The 18,282-nt window shown below is 41.6% G+C and overlaps 1 protein-coding gene across 2 annotated transcripts; it reads left to right on the top strand.

The window, feature by feature from the left end:
• Positions 1-237: 237 nt before the first annotated feature.
• LOC142497618 (dual specificity protein phosphatase 8-like) lies at positions 238-11,929 on the top strand. 2 transcript variants are annotated; one of them, XM_075605655.1, is made up of 7 exons: positions 238-420; positions 4,125-4,347; positions 4,981-5,113; positions 6,946-7,112; positions 8,391-8,550; positions 8,775-8,898; positions 9,158-11,929. In XM_075605655.1, the coding sequence occupies exons 2-7, from the start codon at positions 4,135-4,137 to the stop codon at positions 9,927-9,929; spliced, it is 1,569 nt and encodes a 522-aa protein (XP_075461770.1). In that variant the 5' UTR covers positions 238-420; positions 4,125-4,134; the 3' UTR covers positions 9,930-11,929. The 2 variants fall into 2 exon arrangements, with proteins under 2 accessions (XP_075461770.1, XP_075461771.1); XM_075605656.1 differs by lacking the exon at positions 238-420 and adding an exon at positions 474-1,575.
• Positions 11,930-18,282: the final 6,353 nt, after the last annotated feature.

Below are 18,282 nucleotides of genomic sequence, written 5' to 3' on the forward strand. Positions count from 1 at the left end.
TTTATTAAATACAGTGGCTTATCATTTTTCAGCTTGTATGCTGATTCAGTGATCCAGCCATGGAGGAGTTAATGCTTTGTGTCAGTGGAAAATCCACCAAGGGATTGTTTTAATCAGGCTAAGAGGTGACATCACAGCTCTGCCTGAGGTGCATTCTGATTGGCTGGAGATGACATCAACCTGAGTTATTTTTAACACTCCCCCCTAGCCCCCCCTTCCCATTACCTCATCCCCTCTGCTGGCTCCAGTCATCATAACAATATAGTACAGAACACCTGGGACTCTGGTACCTCCTGGCTCTGCTGCGTCTGTCTGTCCTGCCTGCCTGTCTTCTGCAGGTGCTGCTGCTGCTGTCATTTGCTACAGGCAGAGGATTGCTGCAGTTGCTTTTACTGGAGGCTTCCAAAGGGTTTTTGAAAGGTAGGACTTGCTGCAGCCTTTGCTTATTTCTCTCTCTCTCTCCCCCTGTGCTCTTTGCTGCAGCAGTGGCGCATGTATTGTCTTGGGAAGCAGTGCAATGGATGGCAGGTGTCTGCCAGCAGCCCAAAGGATTACAGGTTGCATTGGCTCATTTAAACCTAGTGAACCCCCCTTGCATGAAAGCAGCACACAGACCCTTTTATTTATTTTGTGATGTAACTAACCTCCTCTCTGCACCGTTAATGCATTCAGCTTGCTGTGCTGTGCTGTCACTTTGCTGGGGCTTATTCCTGCACCATTCTGGCTTCCAAAAAGCAGCTGGTTGCATCTCTCTGGGAAAGGCAGCTAATCCCTCCCAGCAGCTGTTGGTATCCAGCCTTGGACAGTTTCTGTCCCGCTCTCTCCCTGACATTGGGATGCATTTTGCACTGAACTGTCATGCGATTTGCACCGAGGGCTAGATGCACTAAACGCCGTTCGGCTATTTTACCTGATGTTAAGCCTATGCTAATGAGCTAAACCGACGGCTGTTGCTTTTGCATATAATTAGCTTTGTGGATACCCGTTAAACACGGGGAAAATACCGTCCGTTACCTATTAACGTAACGTTAAAAGCCCAGATTTAATGGAGCTTAGTGCATCTGGGCCTGAGTGAGCAGAAGGTTATATATATATGCTGCAGCAGAGGAAGAAATAGCCCAGTAGAGAGTAATCTTGTGCTGTTAGCAGCATAGATAGGATACAGCATATCTACATTCATATGCACAGCCCCTGTTCCCTCCATGCTCATTCTCTGTGCTGGCTTGTTCTGCCTTTATTGCATTTTCTGCATACTTGGAAACCGCGTCCCACATTTGTAACCTCCTCTGTTTCCTGTGACTGATCTGTTCTGATGTTCGAATTCCACGGTTTTCACATTACTGGGAACAAGGAGGCAAAAAAGAAAAAAAAAGGCCATTAACATCTCGGGATCTCTTTACGTGAAGCGGCTTGTGCTTGGCTGGCGTCGGTGGGCGATAGAACAACAAATGCTACAGTACAGTCTTTTTAATGAGACCGGAGAATGCGGTGAAGGGCGATGGGAAGAATGCAATGTTTAAATGCATACATGGATATTATTAGCAGCGAAATCTAAATTACATTACATTTGAAAAGGTGTGTGTGTGTGTGTGTGTGTGTGTGTGTGTGTGTTCTGTTTTAGCCCCTTTTGTATGGAGACAGATTTATATTATGTATAATTTATAGGAACATTTGAAAAAGAAGGGAGGTGAATTATGGTAGTAGACAGTATGAGTCGCTGATCCATAATTAACTGCTCCTGTGAAATATATTTGAGGTCCATAACTCATCCCTCTGGAATCCCATTACATCACAAATAACAGCCCCAGTTTTTTGCATGACCTCATCCACAATCATGGATGTCATGTGTGACCTAATGCTCAGACCATAGAAGGCTGTTGTTGAGCAGTTGGTTATCTATAGCAAGGGTGCTTTTTACTCCAGATCTCAACTCCACCCTCCCCAATAGGTCAGTTTTTTTCAGGATATCCCTGCTTCAGCACAGGTGGCTCAATCAGTCCCTGCTTGAGCACAGGTGATGCAGTCTTTGACTGAGCCTCCGATTGAGCCATCTGTGCTGAAGCAGGGATATCCTGAAAACCTTACCTGTTGGGGGGTGGGGGAATCTTGAGGACTAGAGTTGAGCCCCCCTGATATACTGTATAGTGCACACAATCACACAACAGGAAATAGCTTTTTATTAGGAACTAACAAATGAACTTGGGGACATTACAGAGAACACAGAGGAGGGCATCCCAATATACTACAATAATGGCAATACTTTAAATACTTTAAATAATCATGTTCTGTACATTTCCAAATCTCTATTTATTACAAATGCACATGTTGTATAATAGCTGTAATTATGGGATTGCTGCAGAATTTATTAATGATTTTAGTACATTGCATCAGTGGAATTTGTTGTTTTCTTTTTGGAGCTAGGCTTTCTAAATGCAATAGTTGTTAATACATCAATAGTGGTGAATTTATTAAAAAAAAAAAAAAACCGGGCCCTGAAATCTCAAGTGAAGAAAAAATAATTTTGATCTACACCATGAATAATTCAGATTTAATAAAAGGCACGTGGTAGAAAAAAAAGTCATGTATCTCCTCCCAGTTACTATTCCAGGCCTATTCCTAAAAATGTCCCAATCATTACATTGCCTTTCTCCTAAATTCCTAATTCCCTGGGTATTAAATATAAAGGACACCAAAAAAACAAACCATATAACCGTGTTTAAATCGTAATAAAGCAATATGTGTTGTTAAATGGCAATGTGCCTTTAAACACCAGGACTTCCTGTCCTCTGAGATTTAATGATATGAACCACAGTCCAGGGGAGGCCCCACTGAGGCACCCAGATAATGTACACTCCGCCATGATCTTCCCGTGTTCCCACTTCCCACAGAAACATGCTGAGTGAGAAGAGAAAGCCTTTTACTTATAAAATATTAACAACCCTACTTTCACTGCAGACATCCTACACACATAAAGCTGAACAGAGTTTACTCCAATAGTATACCCCTTTTCCATTAAAATATAAATGAGCCATGTAGCATAAGGTGTAAGAAACGGGTGATGCCATGATATTTTTTCTTTATCGTCCTTTAATTTCCTTCTTTTTTTAAAATTTTATTATAGCAGGTGTATTATTTAATCTAAATCTATATGAATTTGCTATATTGTGGTGTTCAACCTGTTAGGTAAAAACGATGACAGTAAGTGATGGTGGTTTCTTAATTTGTTCTTTTTATTAACAATGCTCTTTGGCAAACGTTTTACAGCAGATTCCTGCTGCTCACTATTTTTTTTTTGTTTTTTTATTCACTTACCTGAAAAGGTAGTAACGAAGGAGGGAGAGGGAGTAGGTGGTAAGATACCCTTTATTGAAATAATAAGTAGTTGATCTGTCATAAGCTTTCGAACCTCTCGGGGTCCTTCCATCCTATAAAGGACCCTGAGTGGTTCGAAAGCGTGTAACATAGCAAACTACTTGTTGGTCCTATAAAATGTATCTTACTACCTACTCCCTCTCGCTCCTTTGTTACTACTTGGAAGAACTGACCGTCACGGCTACCCACCCTTCTTTGCTTACCTGGAAGGGTAACTGTGGAAGAAATCCGTGCTAATCTAACGAAGAAGTTTCCCTGTTCAGCCAATATGGGCCCAAGATGTTGGAAAATAATGACTGCTGGCAACGTCATGCTAGGGGACCAGTGAATGAACGGAACGTCACAATGATGCTCATTGTCCCTTCGCCTCATGGAAGAATGGAGGTGCACATCTCATGAACGTGATGGGAACCCTTCTATGGTCCTACTTTAGCAGATTGCTGCCTTAATGATGACTGTTCTCTCACAGTATAAGCATTTAATAAAATAGAAATGTATTGGTCAGCTGATCCTTTTTAGATACAAGCTTTTAAGACTAATCGAATGGCTTAGATAAGCATTTTCCCCCCCACATTCTTGATTACATGCCACATAGCACACGCTTAAACAAGCTACCCGAGGTGGTTCTGAAAGCAGCTAGCATTATATCCATTTGTCAGGACACAAAGTATTTTTTGTTATCTACTGAAGAATATATTTGATGGGATTCAGAGGCAGTACATCTATCCATATGTCTTGTCATCTTCACACAGGCCAACCAAAATGGGTGGAGAAAGGAAGCCTCCCCAGCCCATCCAGGCCCAAAAACTGGCAGGAATCCTGCGGGAGGACAGTGAAGGAGTCTTGGTGATTGATTGCCGCTCATTTGGCGAGTACAACAACCTCCATGTGGTGGGGTCGGTGAATATGTGTGGCTCCAAGCTGGCCCGCAAGCGTCTTCTGAAGGAGCTACTCATGCTGCCCCATCATCCTAAGGTCAGTAGCACGAGCAGGTCTGCAGAGATAGTTGCTTATAGGGATTGGAGGAAATTCCTCCAAATAATAATAAATTCCCCCACCTACTAGTCATGTGCTACTTGGTATTAACTACTTGTCTAATTAATTGTCAGGAAGACACGTCATTCATTTAAGAGGTATGAATGATATACTGTAGTGCATTTTTTTCCAGCATTGAAAGTCTTAAATGTAGTGCAGTCAGGATAAAAAAGTGACCTACAAAAGCACGAGTACCCAGGATCTTTGTCGTTAAGATTTTACAAGCTCCGTTCATTTACCAGAGACAACAGAAAGTGAGGCGGTGAGCGTGAAAGTACTAAAAAAAAAGTCTCCAAACTACTAGATCCCTGTATAAGATTTGTAGGCATTAGTTTTTCATTATTTGGCCCTCAAATTCTGGTACTCTATCATGAATATTAGTCCGTATGTGTGATCATTTCTGTCACTTGGTGCAACTGTTCCCTTTGAAATTATGGATACATACAATTCCAATTCAGTACATGCTGGCAGATATGTTCGGATTTTGAAGTGAATAACCTAAAATAAATACTTCCATAGCTTTGCTTGACCCTGTTCTTTCCCCATGCCTCCTTGTTTCCGGTGTTGGTATAGGTTGACCCTTCCTATGAGAAACAAGTGGTGGTGTATGACCAGGGTAACCAAGAAGTATCCTCAACGGGCCACTTTGTTTCTTTGGTGGTGGGGAAGCTGGAGAAGAGATACAGTTCTGTTTCACTACTGGAAGGTAAAAGGAGAACATTTAATGTTTGTTTCCGGCGACTGTCCTGAGATTAATATTTTGTAATCCTATTCAAGTTCTCTTTAAAATGAGCATTTCGTTATATGCCTTCCATTCAGAGCGGCTGATTCAGTCTCCAGATGTACAAGTTAATGTCATAGGCCAGGATTGGTCATCTCCAGTCCTGAAGGGCCACCAACAGGCCAGGTGTTAGGGATATCCTTGCTTCAGCGCAGGTGGCTCAATCAGAATGACTGAGCCACCTGTGCTGAAGCAGAGATAATACCTGGCTTGTTGGTGCCCCTTGAGGACTGGAGTTGGCCACTCCTGGCACAGGCTGTAAAGAAATACAAAGGTTGTTGAATGGTGGGGGAAGTTGAAGACAAGATGACATAGGGTACGTTGAAAAAAATAATGCTGCCAACAACTTCATTGTTTGTTTGTTTTTTTGCATCAATCCTTTAATTCAGTCCAAAAATGATCTATTCAGTAATAGGTACTGTGGGGCTCCAAAAATCAACTATGACTGTAACAGCTTGTTTTGATAAATCCGATAAGAGTCAGGATGTTTGTGTTGTGTCCATTTCATATAGTGCTCATTGAGACAATTGATAAAGTTGATGGGGCTCTGTGCCTAGTGCTATCCACTTGATAACCACAAATATTGACACACATGTATAACCCAAACAATGATGAGTGTAAGCAGCAGTTATCATTTGCAACAGGAGTAATTACATGGCACTATGGCCCATTACCTGTATCCTTTGCAGGGACACTTCCACGACATGCAGTCTGTAAGTGAAGAAAATCCAACGTTGTAGTGCAGCAGCCAGCGCACAGCCAGTGACTTGCAAGCTTGAGAAAAATAACCCCAGGCAGACTCCAACATAAGCAGATCAGCTATTTATTGCAGACTTCTCCAGAGCAGGAACTATATGAACGCACCACCTACGCGTTTCATGCCGAAGCACTTTTGCTTCGGCATGAAACGCGTAGGTGGTGCGTTCATGTAGTTCCTGCTTTGGAGAAGTCTGCAATAAATAGCTGATCTGCTTATGTTGGAGTCTGCCTGGGGTTATTTTTCTCAAGCTCGCAAGTCTCTGGCTGCTGCATTACAACATTGGACAAAAATTACCTATTGACTAATTCCTCTATTTCTGAGGTGATATCAGGTTTTAAAAGTACTCGGCAATCAAATGAGGTGATATCAGGTTTTTACTCGGTACTCAGCAATCAAATACTTCCTGGATTTGACACACTGGATGCATGGTACATGCATTTGTGTGTGTTCGGTCATTACTCCAGAGAGAAACACAATGAGATAAGGGGGGAAGGAAAGTTGAATTTTTTTTTTATCCCTTTAAATTTTTATTATAAATCTAGCTTCTTTTTTTTTTAAACTCGGTCTAGTACAATTTTCTCTGAACGTTGCTACTGGCAGCACTCCAAACTGAGATCCTTATTGCGCATTAGGCTTTGGCAGAGGTTCATCTTCCATTCAGTCTAGGTCAGAATCAAAATTTTCTCACACACGCATCATGTCCCTGAGAAATGTTGCATTACCAATGCAGTCATCCTGCTTTAAATGTAATACATTGAGCTCCATCCAAATTAGGTGACTTGCCAAAAATAGCGAAGAGAAAATATGGTTGATAACCATTAAACATTGTAGGCTGTTCCTGTTTAAGCCTTTTAATTAACCTTTCTTGGAATTAATAAATAGACACATCCAACATAGCAAAACCACTTCTGTACTTCGAGTGCGGAGATTTTCTTGGGATTGGTTGTTCGTGCTGCAGAAGTCTTCTGATCAACGGCACTCTCTCTTCTTTCACCAGGCGGTTTTGCAGAGTTCTCTTCTCAGTTCCCGACCTTGTGTGAAGGTCGCACTTCTAGCATCTTGCACACCAGCATATCTCAACCCTGCATCTCCACGTCTACCGTTTCCGTCACTCGTATCTTGCCACACCTCTATCTTGGTTCACAGAACGATGCAATGAATCAGGTGTGAATCCATCATCGTACACCGTTCACAATACACATCCAACCTTTTTTTTGTATATTTCTTGTGTGGTAGCTTTATTATTGTCTAATATAAATTCTGCATGTATATTGTCTATGAACTTAATTAGTGGTGTATTGTATTGTATGTCTTTATTTATATAGCGCCATAAATGTACATAGCGCTTCACAGTAGTAATACACGTGGTAATCATATAAATAACAAATAATATAAATAACAGTTCATGGGAATAAGTGCTTCAGACATAAAAGTAACATTAAAGAAGAGGAGTCCCTGCTCCGAGGAACTTACAATCTAATTGGTAGGTAGGAGGAACGTACAGAGACAGTAGGAGGGAATTCTGGTACTGTAAGTGCGTCTGCAGGGGGCCAAGCTTTATGTATCATGTGTCCAGTATTATCTCCAGTGGTTGGCTGTCTAAGGAAATTAGAGATATCACTGTTGACACATTTGAGGGAAACCTACAACATTTTCAACACCATTTTTATATAATACATTTCCATGATTTTATTATTATTGTATGGAAAATGGGTGTCCCAAGCCTTATTTGCATAGGGCTCTCTGGACTTGAAACAACCCTTAAAACATTGACCAGGTTTGTTTTAAAATATATTAAGTTGTACTTTTAAAATGTAACTTTTTTTTTGCATTTGTTTGTTCCATGTCACCCAAGACATTACATCTGGAGGAAGCATTATAACAAATAAGCATAGCAGGCCTGAGCTTGTCAATAGTCCACAGAGCACTTTCAGTGCCATAAACAAAAAGTTGGGAGCGTAAGGTGCACTTTATGCTTAATGGGAAAATTCACTGAACGTGTCCACGTTGTATTTCTCTGCTATCCTTTTTTTTTTTTTCCCCCTTTCCAAAAATGCCCCCAGATGCATCCAATACGCTCATTTTAAAGGATTAACCACATGTCCCGCTGAGTTTGCTACTGCTCATGCATACTTTTCGTTTACCCAAAAGCCTGACTCTGTTTCTCCCCCAACATTCAACATTTCAAAGACCATAATAACAACTCGATAGTGAGGAGCCACAATGTAACATGCTAAATGCACCCTCATTTAACCTCTTCAGGACTGTTTGGTTTTCTGCCACAAGTTGCCCACTGGCCTAAATCAAATTATGCCGGTCTGTACTTTATTGTATACCTAATCTCTGCATGAGTCACAGGCATTATTAATAATAATAATAATAAGAAGAAGATTTAATTGCTTCTCATAATTTGCCTCTATTTCTTGTTTAATGTCTTCACAGGAGGTGATTAATGAGAATGGAATTACTCATGTGCTCAACGTCAGTTACAGCTGTCCAAAGCCCGTCTTCATTCCTGACAACTACTTTCTACGCATACCCATCAATGACAGCTACTGCGAAAAGATTTTGCCCTGGCTCCATGCAGCTGTTGAGTTCATAGGTACCATTTGTTCCTTTCTGATGCCCCTGCTCAACATGTCTTGAGATTTGATGATTTAGCGATCTCGTTACTGATCCAAGCAATTGTCCTCCTTCCTCAAAGCTTAATTTAGTACTTTTAAATCTCGTGGTCATTCCTTAATAACGGAGTGTATCCTTTCTTGTCTGCCAAGAATTGTATGGGTTGTGGTTAACATGGATTTTTTGTTGTTGTGCCCTTTACAGAAAAAGTGGAATTGGCAAATGGAAAAGTTTTAGTTCACTGCCTGGCTGGCATCTCCCGCTCTGCAGCTGTTGCTATTGCTTATATCATGAGGTCCATGGGGTTATCTCTGGATGATGCTTACAGGTAAGAGTGTCTTGAATGTATATTAACTTTTTATAATGTTTTGGACAGATTTACTGAAAACCTTTTTCTGTCTGCTTCATTTCAATATATATGTTGCTTCATTTCAATATATATGTTTCTCCTACTTCTTTATGCCCAAATCTGCTTTGTTCTTCACAAATAGTAGTTACTGTTCACATCGTATTATAAAGATACTGCAAATTCTTTGCTCCAAGCCGTCTTTCTAAACACCTTTTTTCCCAATTCTCCACACAAATAGGTTTGTTAAAGAAAAGAGACCCACCATTTCTCCCAATTTCAATTTTCTTGGACAGTTGCTTGAATACGAGATGGGTCTGGCAAATTCCCTGCCCTCAAACTCTCATAAGCCATCTCACACTGACAGCCTAACGGATAGAAAGTGCTCTGATCATCAATGTGTCGAAGAAAAAGCAAATTGCCAAAGCAACTGCAATGTCAACTCTAACGCACAGGAAATAGAGGTAGCTATTGATGCCACGAAGATGGATGACAACTGTGCAAGAGGAGAGTCGGGGACCACTTCATTGGAAGGCAGGTTTACCTCAATGGGCATCTCCTCCGACCAACGTCGTGAAATGAGTAGTTTGAAACGGTCCTTCTCTCTGGACATTAAATCTGCTTACACACCCCTATCCTCCTCGGTTGACTCACGCAAAAACATTTACCAACCTTCGATGCCCCATTTGGCACCGTCCCAACCGCTCTCTTCCAAGCCAATGGGATTGTGGGATCGCTTTCTTGGCTTTGGACTTAATTTTCTGTATTACTATTCTGAAGAGGAAGAGGCCCAGGAAAAACTAGGACAGCAAGAAAGATCAAAGGGGATCTGTGAGCAACGAGATATATCAGAACATTTGAAAAAGCGCCGGGCAAGTATGAAAAGCCTTGAGGAAGGGCCCCAGCGTCCATTCACCCTGAACATTCCCACCTGTAAAGGCCAAACCTTTTTGAAGGAGAAAAACTTGGAAGTGGGCCCAAGGGTGAGTACAGTCTCACCAGTACCTCTGTGAGGAACGCGTCGGACTGCCTTCTCTAACTCACCACTTCTCATTGGCTGCTGTGTAAAACGGAAAGAATATTAGGGATCGATTTCAAACAAAGAATTTGTAGACATTGTTGGTTCATTGCCCAATATCTTTCTTCTCTGCATGTTAAAGATCCCAGACAGACTTAAGCAGCAAGCTGAGAAATAACTATGTTCTTAAATGTTTCTTCATATTGAATGAACAAAGTTGAACTATATTTTCCTGGTGATGACCAGAATGTGGTTTAAGGGTGACATAAGAATCACCGAACGACATCAAAGGTCCGCTGTCCTCTTTATAAGGCTTGTGAAAAGCCTGCATTTTGAAGCTCGTGTGCAATTACCAATCTTGGACTGAAGACTGAGGCATCTTTGCTATTGCTCTGCTGCAGTGTTAATAAGCCTGGCTTGCTCACGCCAAACATCTCTTGTAGGTTGAGCATGAGTTAGCACTGTTTTCTCTAAGCTTATGCACTAATAACTCTGAATGAAGCTCTCAAAACCAAGGGGTGGTGAATGCATTGTGTACCAATATACCTCGTGCTTCACCATTTTGGTAATAATTTGGTGTGGTGTGTTGTGACCATCCTGCTAGAAACTTTGATCCCACTCGGTTTACCCTTCCAAATACATGGAATACATTTCAGATTCTGCTAAAAATGGTCCACACAATTTCACCCTTTTGGTAATGTAGAAAGTTGTTATAAAGGGTAGTTTCAGTGTACTTTAGTTTCATCTTTCTAGGTCCTACATGAATGCAAGTCCTAGAAGCAAACTGGTCTCTGTGACGATGAGTCCCTGCCCTAGTTTCCCATACTTTTCTGTTATTGCTGTGAAATTATTTAATGGACCTTGCATGCTTGGGGTTATTTCCTTGCATATAACTCGGTGACCCACCTCTCAGGATAAGAGGACATCACATTGTCCTTATTAAAAGCAGGTGGTGTAAGAGCTAGCTATTATTTGTTTTTCATTATTTATAAATGTGTTTCATTTCGTCTTGCTTCTGTTTCTAACTATTGAAGCTGACTGTTGTTGTTGTAATAATGTTAGACTGGCAGCACCTTTTTTTTTTTAGGATTTCTTACCTGCAAGAGATTGAAAGCTACAGCAAGATCTAAAGTATGCGACGAAGTGTAAGTGAGAATATTAGTAACAGAAATCCATCCTAAGAATGAATGCAAAAGGGATATTTATAAATGCAAACACTCAGGGTGTTGTAATATCTTGATGATCTAGGTATTTATGTCAGTGCAATCATGAAAACATGACACTTTGGGGTCTAAGATATCCATTATTAATCTTTATTATAACAAATGGCTATGATTTGCTAATGGCTATCAAAAGTTGGTGAGCAGTAAAGCCTTTTAGCACATACTGTCAACGGAGGAAAAAAATGGTAGTAAAAACATAAAATGAACATTTTATCTTTCGTTACCCCTCAACCTAAAGAGTCAGTGGTCTTTTTTTTTTCCCCCTCGTCTGTATCTGTAACCCACCCATCCGTGACCGAAGTGTAATGGTGGGAAGAATATAGGAGCACAACTACTGTTTAACAACCTACAACACTTCCGCTTCTTTTTAAATAAAGAATGGATTTTCTGTAAAAGTAGCCATCTTTCCAGATGCGAGGGCCAAAGAGATGTGTAACTCTCACCAGAAATCAGACAAATGACCCGTCCTTTTATTATGGAGCTTCCAACGACTGCGGAAAAAAAGAGGTTCTGGTGTATTTGGCACAGCATCAAAGGTTTTCATTTTGTATGCTCACCACTGATCTCACCGTACCAGTCGGACTCTGCCCTATAGAAGATTGGGTATATTTATTTGTTCTTGTATAGTATATCTTGTCATCTCCCTGCTTACCTCTGTTCTGATTAGGTCAATGCGCAGGGACACCGAAGTTTTGACGTTCTACCAGGTGAAATGTATTGCTCCCCAGTGCTGCTCTGGTTGACCATAATAAAGATGTGAATCTTTTTTTTATTTATTATTTTTTTTCTTCTCTCCTGCTTGTTGATTGTGTTGCTAATAAACATGGACTATGTTTGGCACGAAAGAGTGAATCTGGGTCACAGCTGTTGCAGGCTTCAGGTCTCTCTCCAGCCAACAAGGATCAACAGATGGAAGACACATTCTTCATTACTTGTGCTCCACTAGCGCCCTCTTAATCATTTGTGGCAATGTAATATTGTTCTGTGCCACCTGCCCATAGCCATTGACACATTTTGTATCTTAAGGTGTGTTCATTAAGGCAGATTGATGTGCAGTCTCCCCATTCCTCGGTGGTTAACACTCATGGAAATACCTTTCCCCAGTTATATCATCCCTAGATGGCTCCAACTTTTTTTTTTTTTTTTTTGCTTTTACCCCAAGGCCCAGATTCACTAACAGGTGCTAAGCTTTGGCCCGCCTTTACTCCCAGCCTTATGGATGAGTCAAGGCGTGCTATAGCTTAGCCCCCTTTGTGGATCGGGGCCAAAGCCAGGTTAAATGTTCAAGTGATGGAGATAGTGTGCTTTCAACTCTCAAAACAGTGTAACATTTAAAGAAACTGACATTTAGGGCCATAATAACCAAGCGGTGCTAAGCCATGACAACTGCCATTCATGTTGGTGCCACCCGGTTAAAAATGGCCCTAAATGAATGCCAAAAAGGAAGTACAAAATACTTATTCGTGGCACACTGCATAGACAGTGACTATGTACCTTCATTGAGCAGAACATTCTCACGCACAGGTAACGATATGTGCAGGCTGTGATGAAGAAGGCCTGTTTTGGATATCATTTGAAGGTACAATAGAGAAGGGTTTTTCTTTTTATAGAAGGAACCCTTTCTTTGTTGCTTCTATTGTCAAAGTATGCCTAATATTCTTTAACTACCTTTTTTATTGCCTAAAAGCAGCAGGAAATAATACAGATTGACAGAATGGTTGGGAGTTGAGGCAAAGCTGTCAGCTCTGGCATTCTGTGACTGGCTCACAGTAGTTGGAGCTTGTATTTTTAATACAAATGCATCAGCACAGGTGGCTCACTCCGTCCCTTCAGCACAGGTGGCTGACTCAGATTGAGCCTCCTGTGCTGAAGCTGGGATATCCTGAAAACCTGACCTGTTGGTGGGGGCTCGAGCGCTGGAGTTGAGCACCCCTGCTGTAGAAGATCGAAATGATGGAATGGAACGAATAAATATTTTTTGTTGGCGACAATTTGAGTGAACCCCACCCCATAAACATGGCGTGTTCCCATATCGTATCTTCTTGCTACATAGTTGTATTATTTATTCTAAAACATTTTACCATAAAGCTACACGTATGTCGCAGGATAGAACACAGATATCAGTGGCATATTAGTATAAACATAATCAATTGTAATAGTGGCAATTCTAACGGTGCCATCAATTTAAAATAGCTCATCTATAGTGTTCCCGGTTCCATTTATGTTTTTTTTGGGGGTGCAGTTTTTCTTGGGGACATGGCAGCTGTATTTTTCCCTCGGTAGTAGTTTTGTTGTGTTTGTAATTATTTATATCTCCTATTTTCAAGGAGTGATTTGAAAAAAACAAAAAATGTGCTGAATGTTTTCAAAAGAATTTATTGTAGTTGGTTTTCACAAAATGTGTTTTCTGTTTGTTTTTTTTTTTCTGTTTGTTTTTATTTTTTAGGGAAATTAATATTTATATCTTAATAAAAAAAAAATAACAAGTATTTTGTTTCTGTTTATGCAACATATGCTTTATATCACTTTTTTTTTTGTCATTTCTAAGGGGGCGTTTCTAAAAGATTGTTTGGTACAAAACCAAGGCAAAAAAAAAAACCTGTGCCAGATGCATCAGGAAAACAATAAAACTGAAAACAAATACTATATTCACTGTGATACACCAAAGCACTGTAATTGCATTAGTTTTGCACCGAGTACCTCTGATACTTGACCCCAATAGTATCTATACAATCCTGAGAGTATTACAAGGTGTTGGTAATTCTATTCTATGCAAACCAACTGTTTGGCTGGATCTGTGGTATTGTTTACAAGCTCTGTGAAGCAAGCGCAAGGGATCACCGTACTTACTCCTTCATTTAGCATAAAGTAGGACAGGAATACAGAACCATCTGCATGTGTGGCAACAATTGTAGTTCAATTTTATTTCCTCTTTTCATTTCTTTTCCAAGCCCTTTACCACCGTGGAAGTCACAGTGGTAGTGCTCAAAGTGTCAATAATAGAAGACCCTTTTTTTGAAGAAAGAATGAGCCAAACTGAGGCAAAAAAACAGCACCATATTTATTATAGCAACAAAATCCCATTCAATCTTGTAGGACCTTATTGTTTGATAAATCTGACATTGTTTGCTCCAGTTTGTCCGCGTCTCAGAGCCGGTAACCTTTCATACATAACATAACCCTCTAAAAGGCCTGTATGTTAAAGGAGCAATTAGTGCGGTTTTATTTGTTACATTATTTTTTTTAACGCAGGTTTGAAGCAGGGGGTCTCCGGAGCTGAACCCTATTGATATCAGCTCTTGGGACCCTCTGCTTCGCAAGATACAGACCTCTAAAGGGGCCGCCAGTAACTCGCGAGCCATTAGGAAGCCGAACCTGATGATGTCACGCCTTCCCATTGGCGCGCAGGATCTTTGAAACTCCGCCATTATGTGAACCCTGCTAGCCGACTGGAGTGGCTACCGGCACCCTCTGTAGAGGTAGGTATCTCTGGAAGAAGGGGGTCCAAAGACACCCTGCTTCAATCCTGTGCTTAAAAAAAAAATCGCTGGCTTGGATTGCCGCTTTAAAATGACACCAAAATATGTGATTTTTTTAAATAAAAAAGAAGCAGGTAAAAACAGTAATTGCCCCCCAAAATGTTTTTTTTATGCTTTTGTTACAATACCTGATCCGTGCTGGTCCTATCACAGGGAATCCCTCAATTCCAAAGATAATCGGGGTTAAATAAAACAAAAAGCGACACAGTTGGCCATCAGGGAACCTGACCAGAAACTGCTTATTTCTTGTTTAGGAGATTTAACATTTTTTTCACTTGCTCAACTAAGAGGTCCCCAAGGATTCTGGGTAATGACATGCAAAAGATCACACTGTTACTTTCACGCAAAGAATCCAATATCTCGGAAACCAGGGCGGTTGTCAAAGCACCCAGGAAATGGGAACATTAGACAGGCCAAGTGGTTCTTATCTGTCGCAAATCTCTATGGGGCCTATGTACTAAGACAGCGGTGCGCAATCTGGGGGGCGTGAGACGGGGCGCGGGGTTTACAGAGGCCCCGCGCGCTTCCCGAAGGCACTTAAATTAAGTAACTGTAAATATTACTGTATGTTAAATTAAGTGCCTGGGGAGCTGCAGGGCCTCTGTAAACCTCACTTACCTTGGCTCCAGCGGCTTCTTAGACGCGTCACCATGGCTATGTTGCTATGACAACGTGATGTCATGCCACCGGAGCCGAGGTAAGCAGGGGGGGAGGGGGGCACGGAGAGAGGGGAACCGCCGGCAGGGGGGTGCAGGGAAAAAAGTTTGCGACCCCTGCACTAAGATTTCAACATTTATTTCATTTGAAATAAAAATATGCATCAACATATCCATGTTAAGAAGTTCTACATAATTAAAATATATATATTTGTCCGTTGAAATCCTTTTTGACACAGCCCTCTTGTTGAATACCTGGTTGATACAATTTACATAAAAACAGACTTGGGTATTTTTTTATTTTTAACTCGTATTAGAAAATATAAATTTCTAGTGTCATATTATTTATAATAGCCAAACTGTGAAAGTAATACATTTTGTTAACCTATATAATGAAACCTCCCTGCTATATACATTGTGGGGATGATACATAGAAGCTTCATTCTGCGCTGACTCGGTTTCCGGATTTTTTTAGGGTTTACACCAAGTTTACCCGGGGGGATGATTTTGATGCTCTTTTACTTGTTTTTGTGGCCCACAGAAATAAACTTTTTATTTATTTATTTTTTTAGTAAATACCATTCACATCTGTATGCCAAGCGCAGTCCCTTTATGTGCGGCAAAACACATGAAAAAAATCATTTTTTAAGCCGCTAATGCAAATGAAAAAAATGTTAGCTTGACACGCTCCAACTTTAGCCCGTAAAAGACGTTTGCAAAGCTTATAACATTAGCCCCTTAGTTTCCGTGTAAACTGTTCATTATTTTCAGACAATTCTCCCCATCCTTGTTTTTTTTCTGAGCATGAAATAAATATTTGTCCCTGCTGGGCAAAGGGGAAAATGCAATCATTGGATCCTGTTATGGAGCCCGGTAATAATAATAGATATTTCGGTACCTTCTATATTCGATAGAAACTGTGAACTTCACATTACTTTGTTATTTCCTTCTTAGGGCCTCATGCAGAGAGCATCGTTATTTCAAAACTCGCCATTTTTTGTTCAATTTCGCGCAGAAAACGGCAGAAAATGGCGAGTTACGAAAAACGCGCCAATTTTTTTTTCCTATGTCTAAAACTCGCCTCGCGGCTGGCGAGAACCTCCATCTCGCCATTTTTAAAACTCTCCGAATGCAGAGAGGTGCGAACGGCATGTAGCGGCTGTTCGCGCCAAAAAATGGCGCGATTCTCGCATTTTTGCCGCGCCAGGAAAAGATGGCAAGGTGGCGCTCGCCGCCTATAGTAAAGGGGAAAAAAAAGGCGCGAATTTGTTTTTACACGTTTCTGAAGCGCGCATCTCGCCAATTTAAACTCGCCACACGCATCCATGTTAAACATAGCAGAATTCGCACTTTTCTGCATATGGAGAATAAAACTCTCCAAAAAAGCTACTTTTTATGAAATTCGCCAATTTTTAAATTCTATGCTCTCTGCATGAGGCCCTAAATCAGAGTTTGTTTCCAAAGGCTGTTTGAGTTTTGACCTTGTACCTACCTGGGGGTCTACAGCAGGGGGGGGCTCAACACCAGTCTCAAGCTCCCCCCCCCCCCCCCAATAGGTCAGTTTTTCAGGATATCCCGGCGGCAGGGACATATCCCTGATGGCTCAATCAGAGGCTCAGGCTGAGCCACCTGTGCTGAAGCAAGGACTGTTTGAGAGCCACCTGTGTTGAAGCATGTATATCCTGAAAACCTGACCTGTTGGGGGAGGGGGAGGGGCTTGAGGACTGGAGTTGAGCACTTCTGGTCTACACCTAGAAATGCCCGCGGCCCCCCGTAGTAATTGTGCTTGCCGTAAAATTCTTAATAAAAGTTTATTTTTACTAAACCAAAATGCATGTTTCTATTCTTGTATCTTTATCTGTTGCTTAATGCAGGGGAGCCGCGTAGGGTGACCAGATTTTCAATATGAAAAACCGGGACACTTTAAAACATTATTTATAAAACAATGTACATCACGTCACGCCGCCCCCCCCCCCTCCTCGTTGCCATGACAACAAGACACTAACGTCAGGCGGTGACATGTTGCCATGACAATGTGGCATCACGTGATGCCTCGTCACCATAATGCGTCCCATTGTCATGTCAACTTGATGCCACGTGACGTCACGGAGCAGCTCGTTGTTATGGCAATGTGTATTACGTGACGTCGCGCAGCCATGTTGACGGAATTTGGAGGGGAGGATACAGTCAAAGGCAAGATAAATAAATATATAATAAATAGATCTAAAAAAATGTTATCTCCGCGTTAGCCTTCAATAGAAGTTGGCAACCCTGGCTGCAGTGTGTGTTTCTGTATACAGAGGTAGGCCCTGCAGTGGGTGTTTGTGCGTATAGAGGTGGGGGCTGCAGTGTATGTTTTGTGTATAGAGGTGGGGGCTGCAGTGTGTGTTTGTGTGTATAGAGCAGTGATTCCCAACCTTTTTTGTTTGGAGGAACCCTTTAAGTATCTCGTTACATTTTGGGGAACCCCTATCTGGATAACATGTTGGACGTAAATCACAAAATAGACGTGTAAAGAAGTGGGGGTAATAAATAATAATTAACTCATACTTTTGAATAAACAATGTGTATATATTTTTTAATGATTTTGGTTTAAACATCCCCCCCCTGCATCTCACATCACTCCCCCACGGATCAATCGATCTCTCCCCCCCCTTCTTTCTCCCTCCTCTCACCCCCCCTCTCACCCCCCCTTCTCTCCTCTCCCTCCCCTTTTCTCCTCTACCTCTCTCCTCCTCCCCCTCTCTCCTCCTCCTCCCCCCTCTCTCCCCCCCTCTCTCTCTTTCTCCTCTCTCTCCTCCCCTCTCAGCCCCTCCTCCCCTCTCCTCTTCCCCCCTCTCCCTCTTCCACCTCTTCCTCTTCCCCCCCCTATCCCTCTTCCCTCCCCCTCTTCCCCCACCTCTCCCTCTTCCCCCCCCTTCTCCCTCTTC

This window comes from Ascaphus truei, chromosome 6 (assembly GCF_040206685.1).
Source record: "Ascaphus truei isolate aAscTru1 chromosome 6, aAscTru1.hap1, whole genome shotgun sequence".
In the NCBI taxonomy this organism is placed as follows: Eukaryota; Metazoa; Chordata; class Amphibia; order Anura; family Ascaphidae; genus Ascaphus; species Ascaphus truei.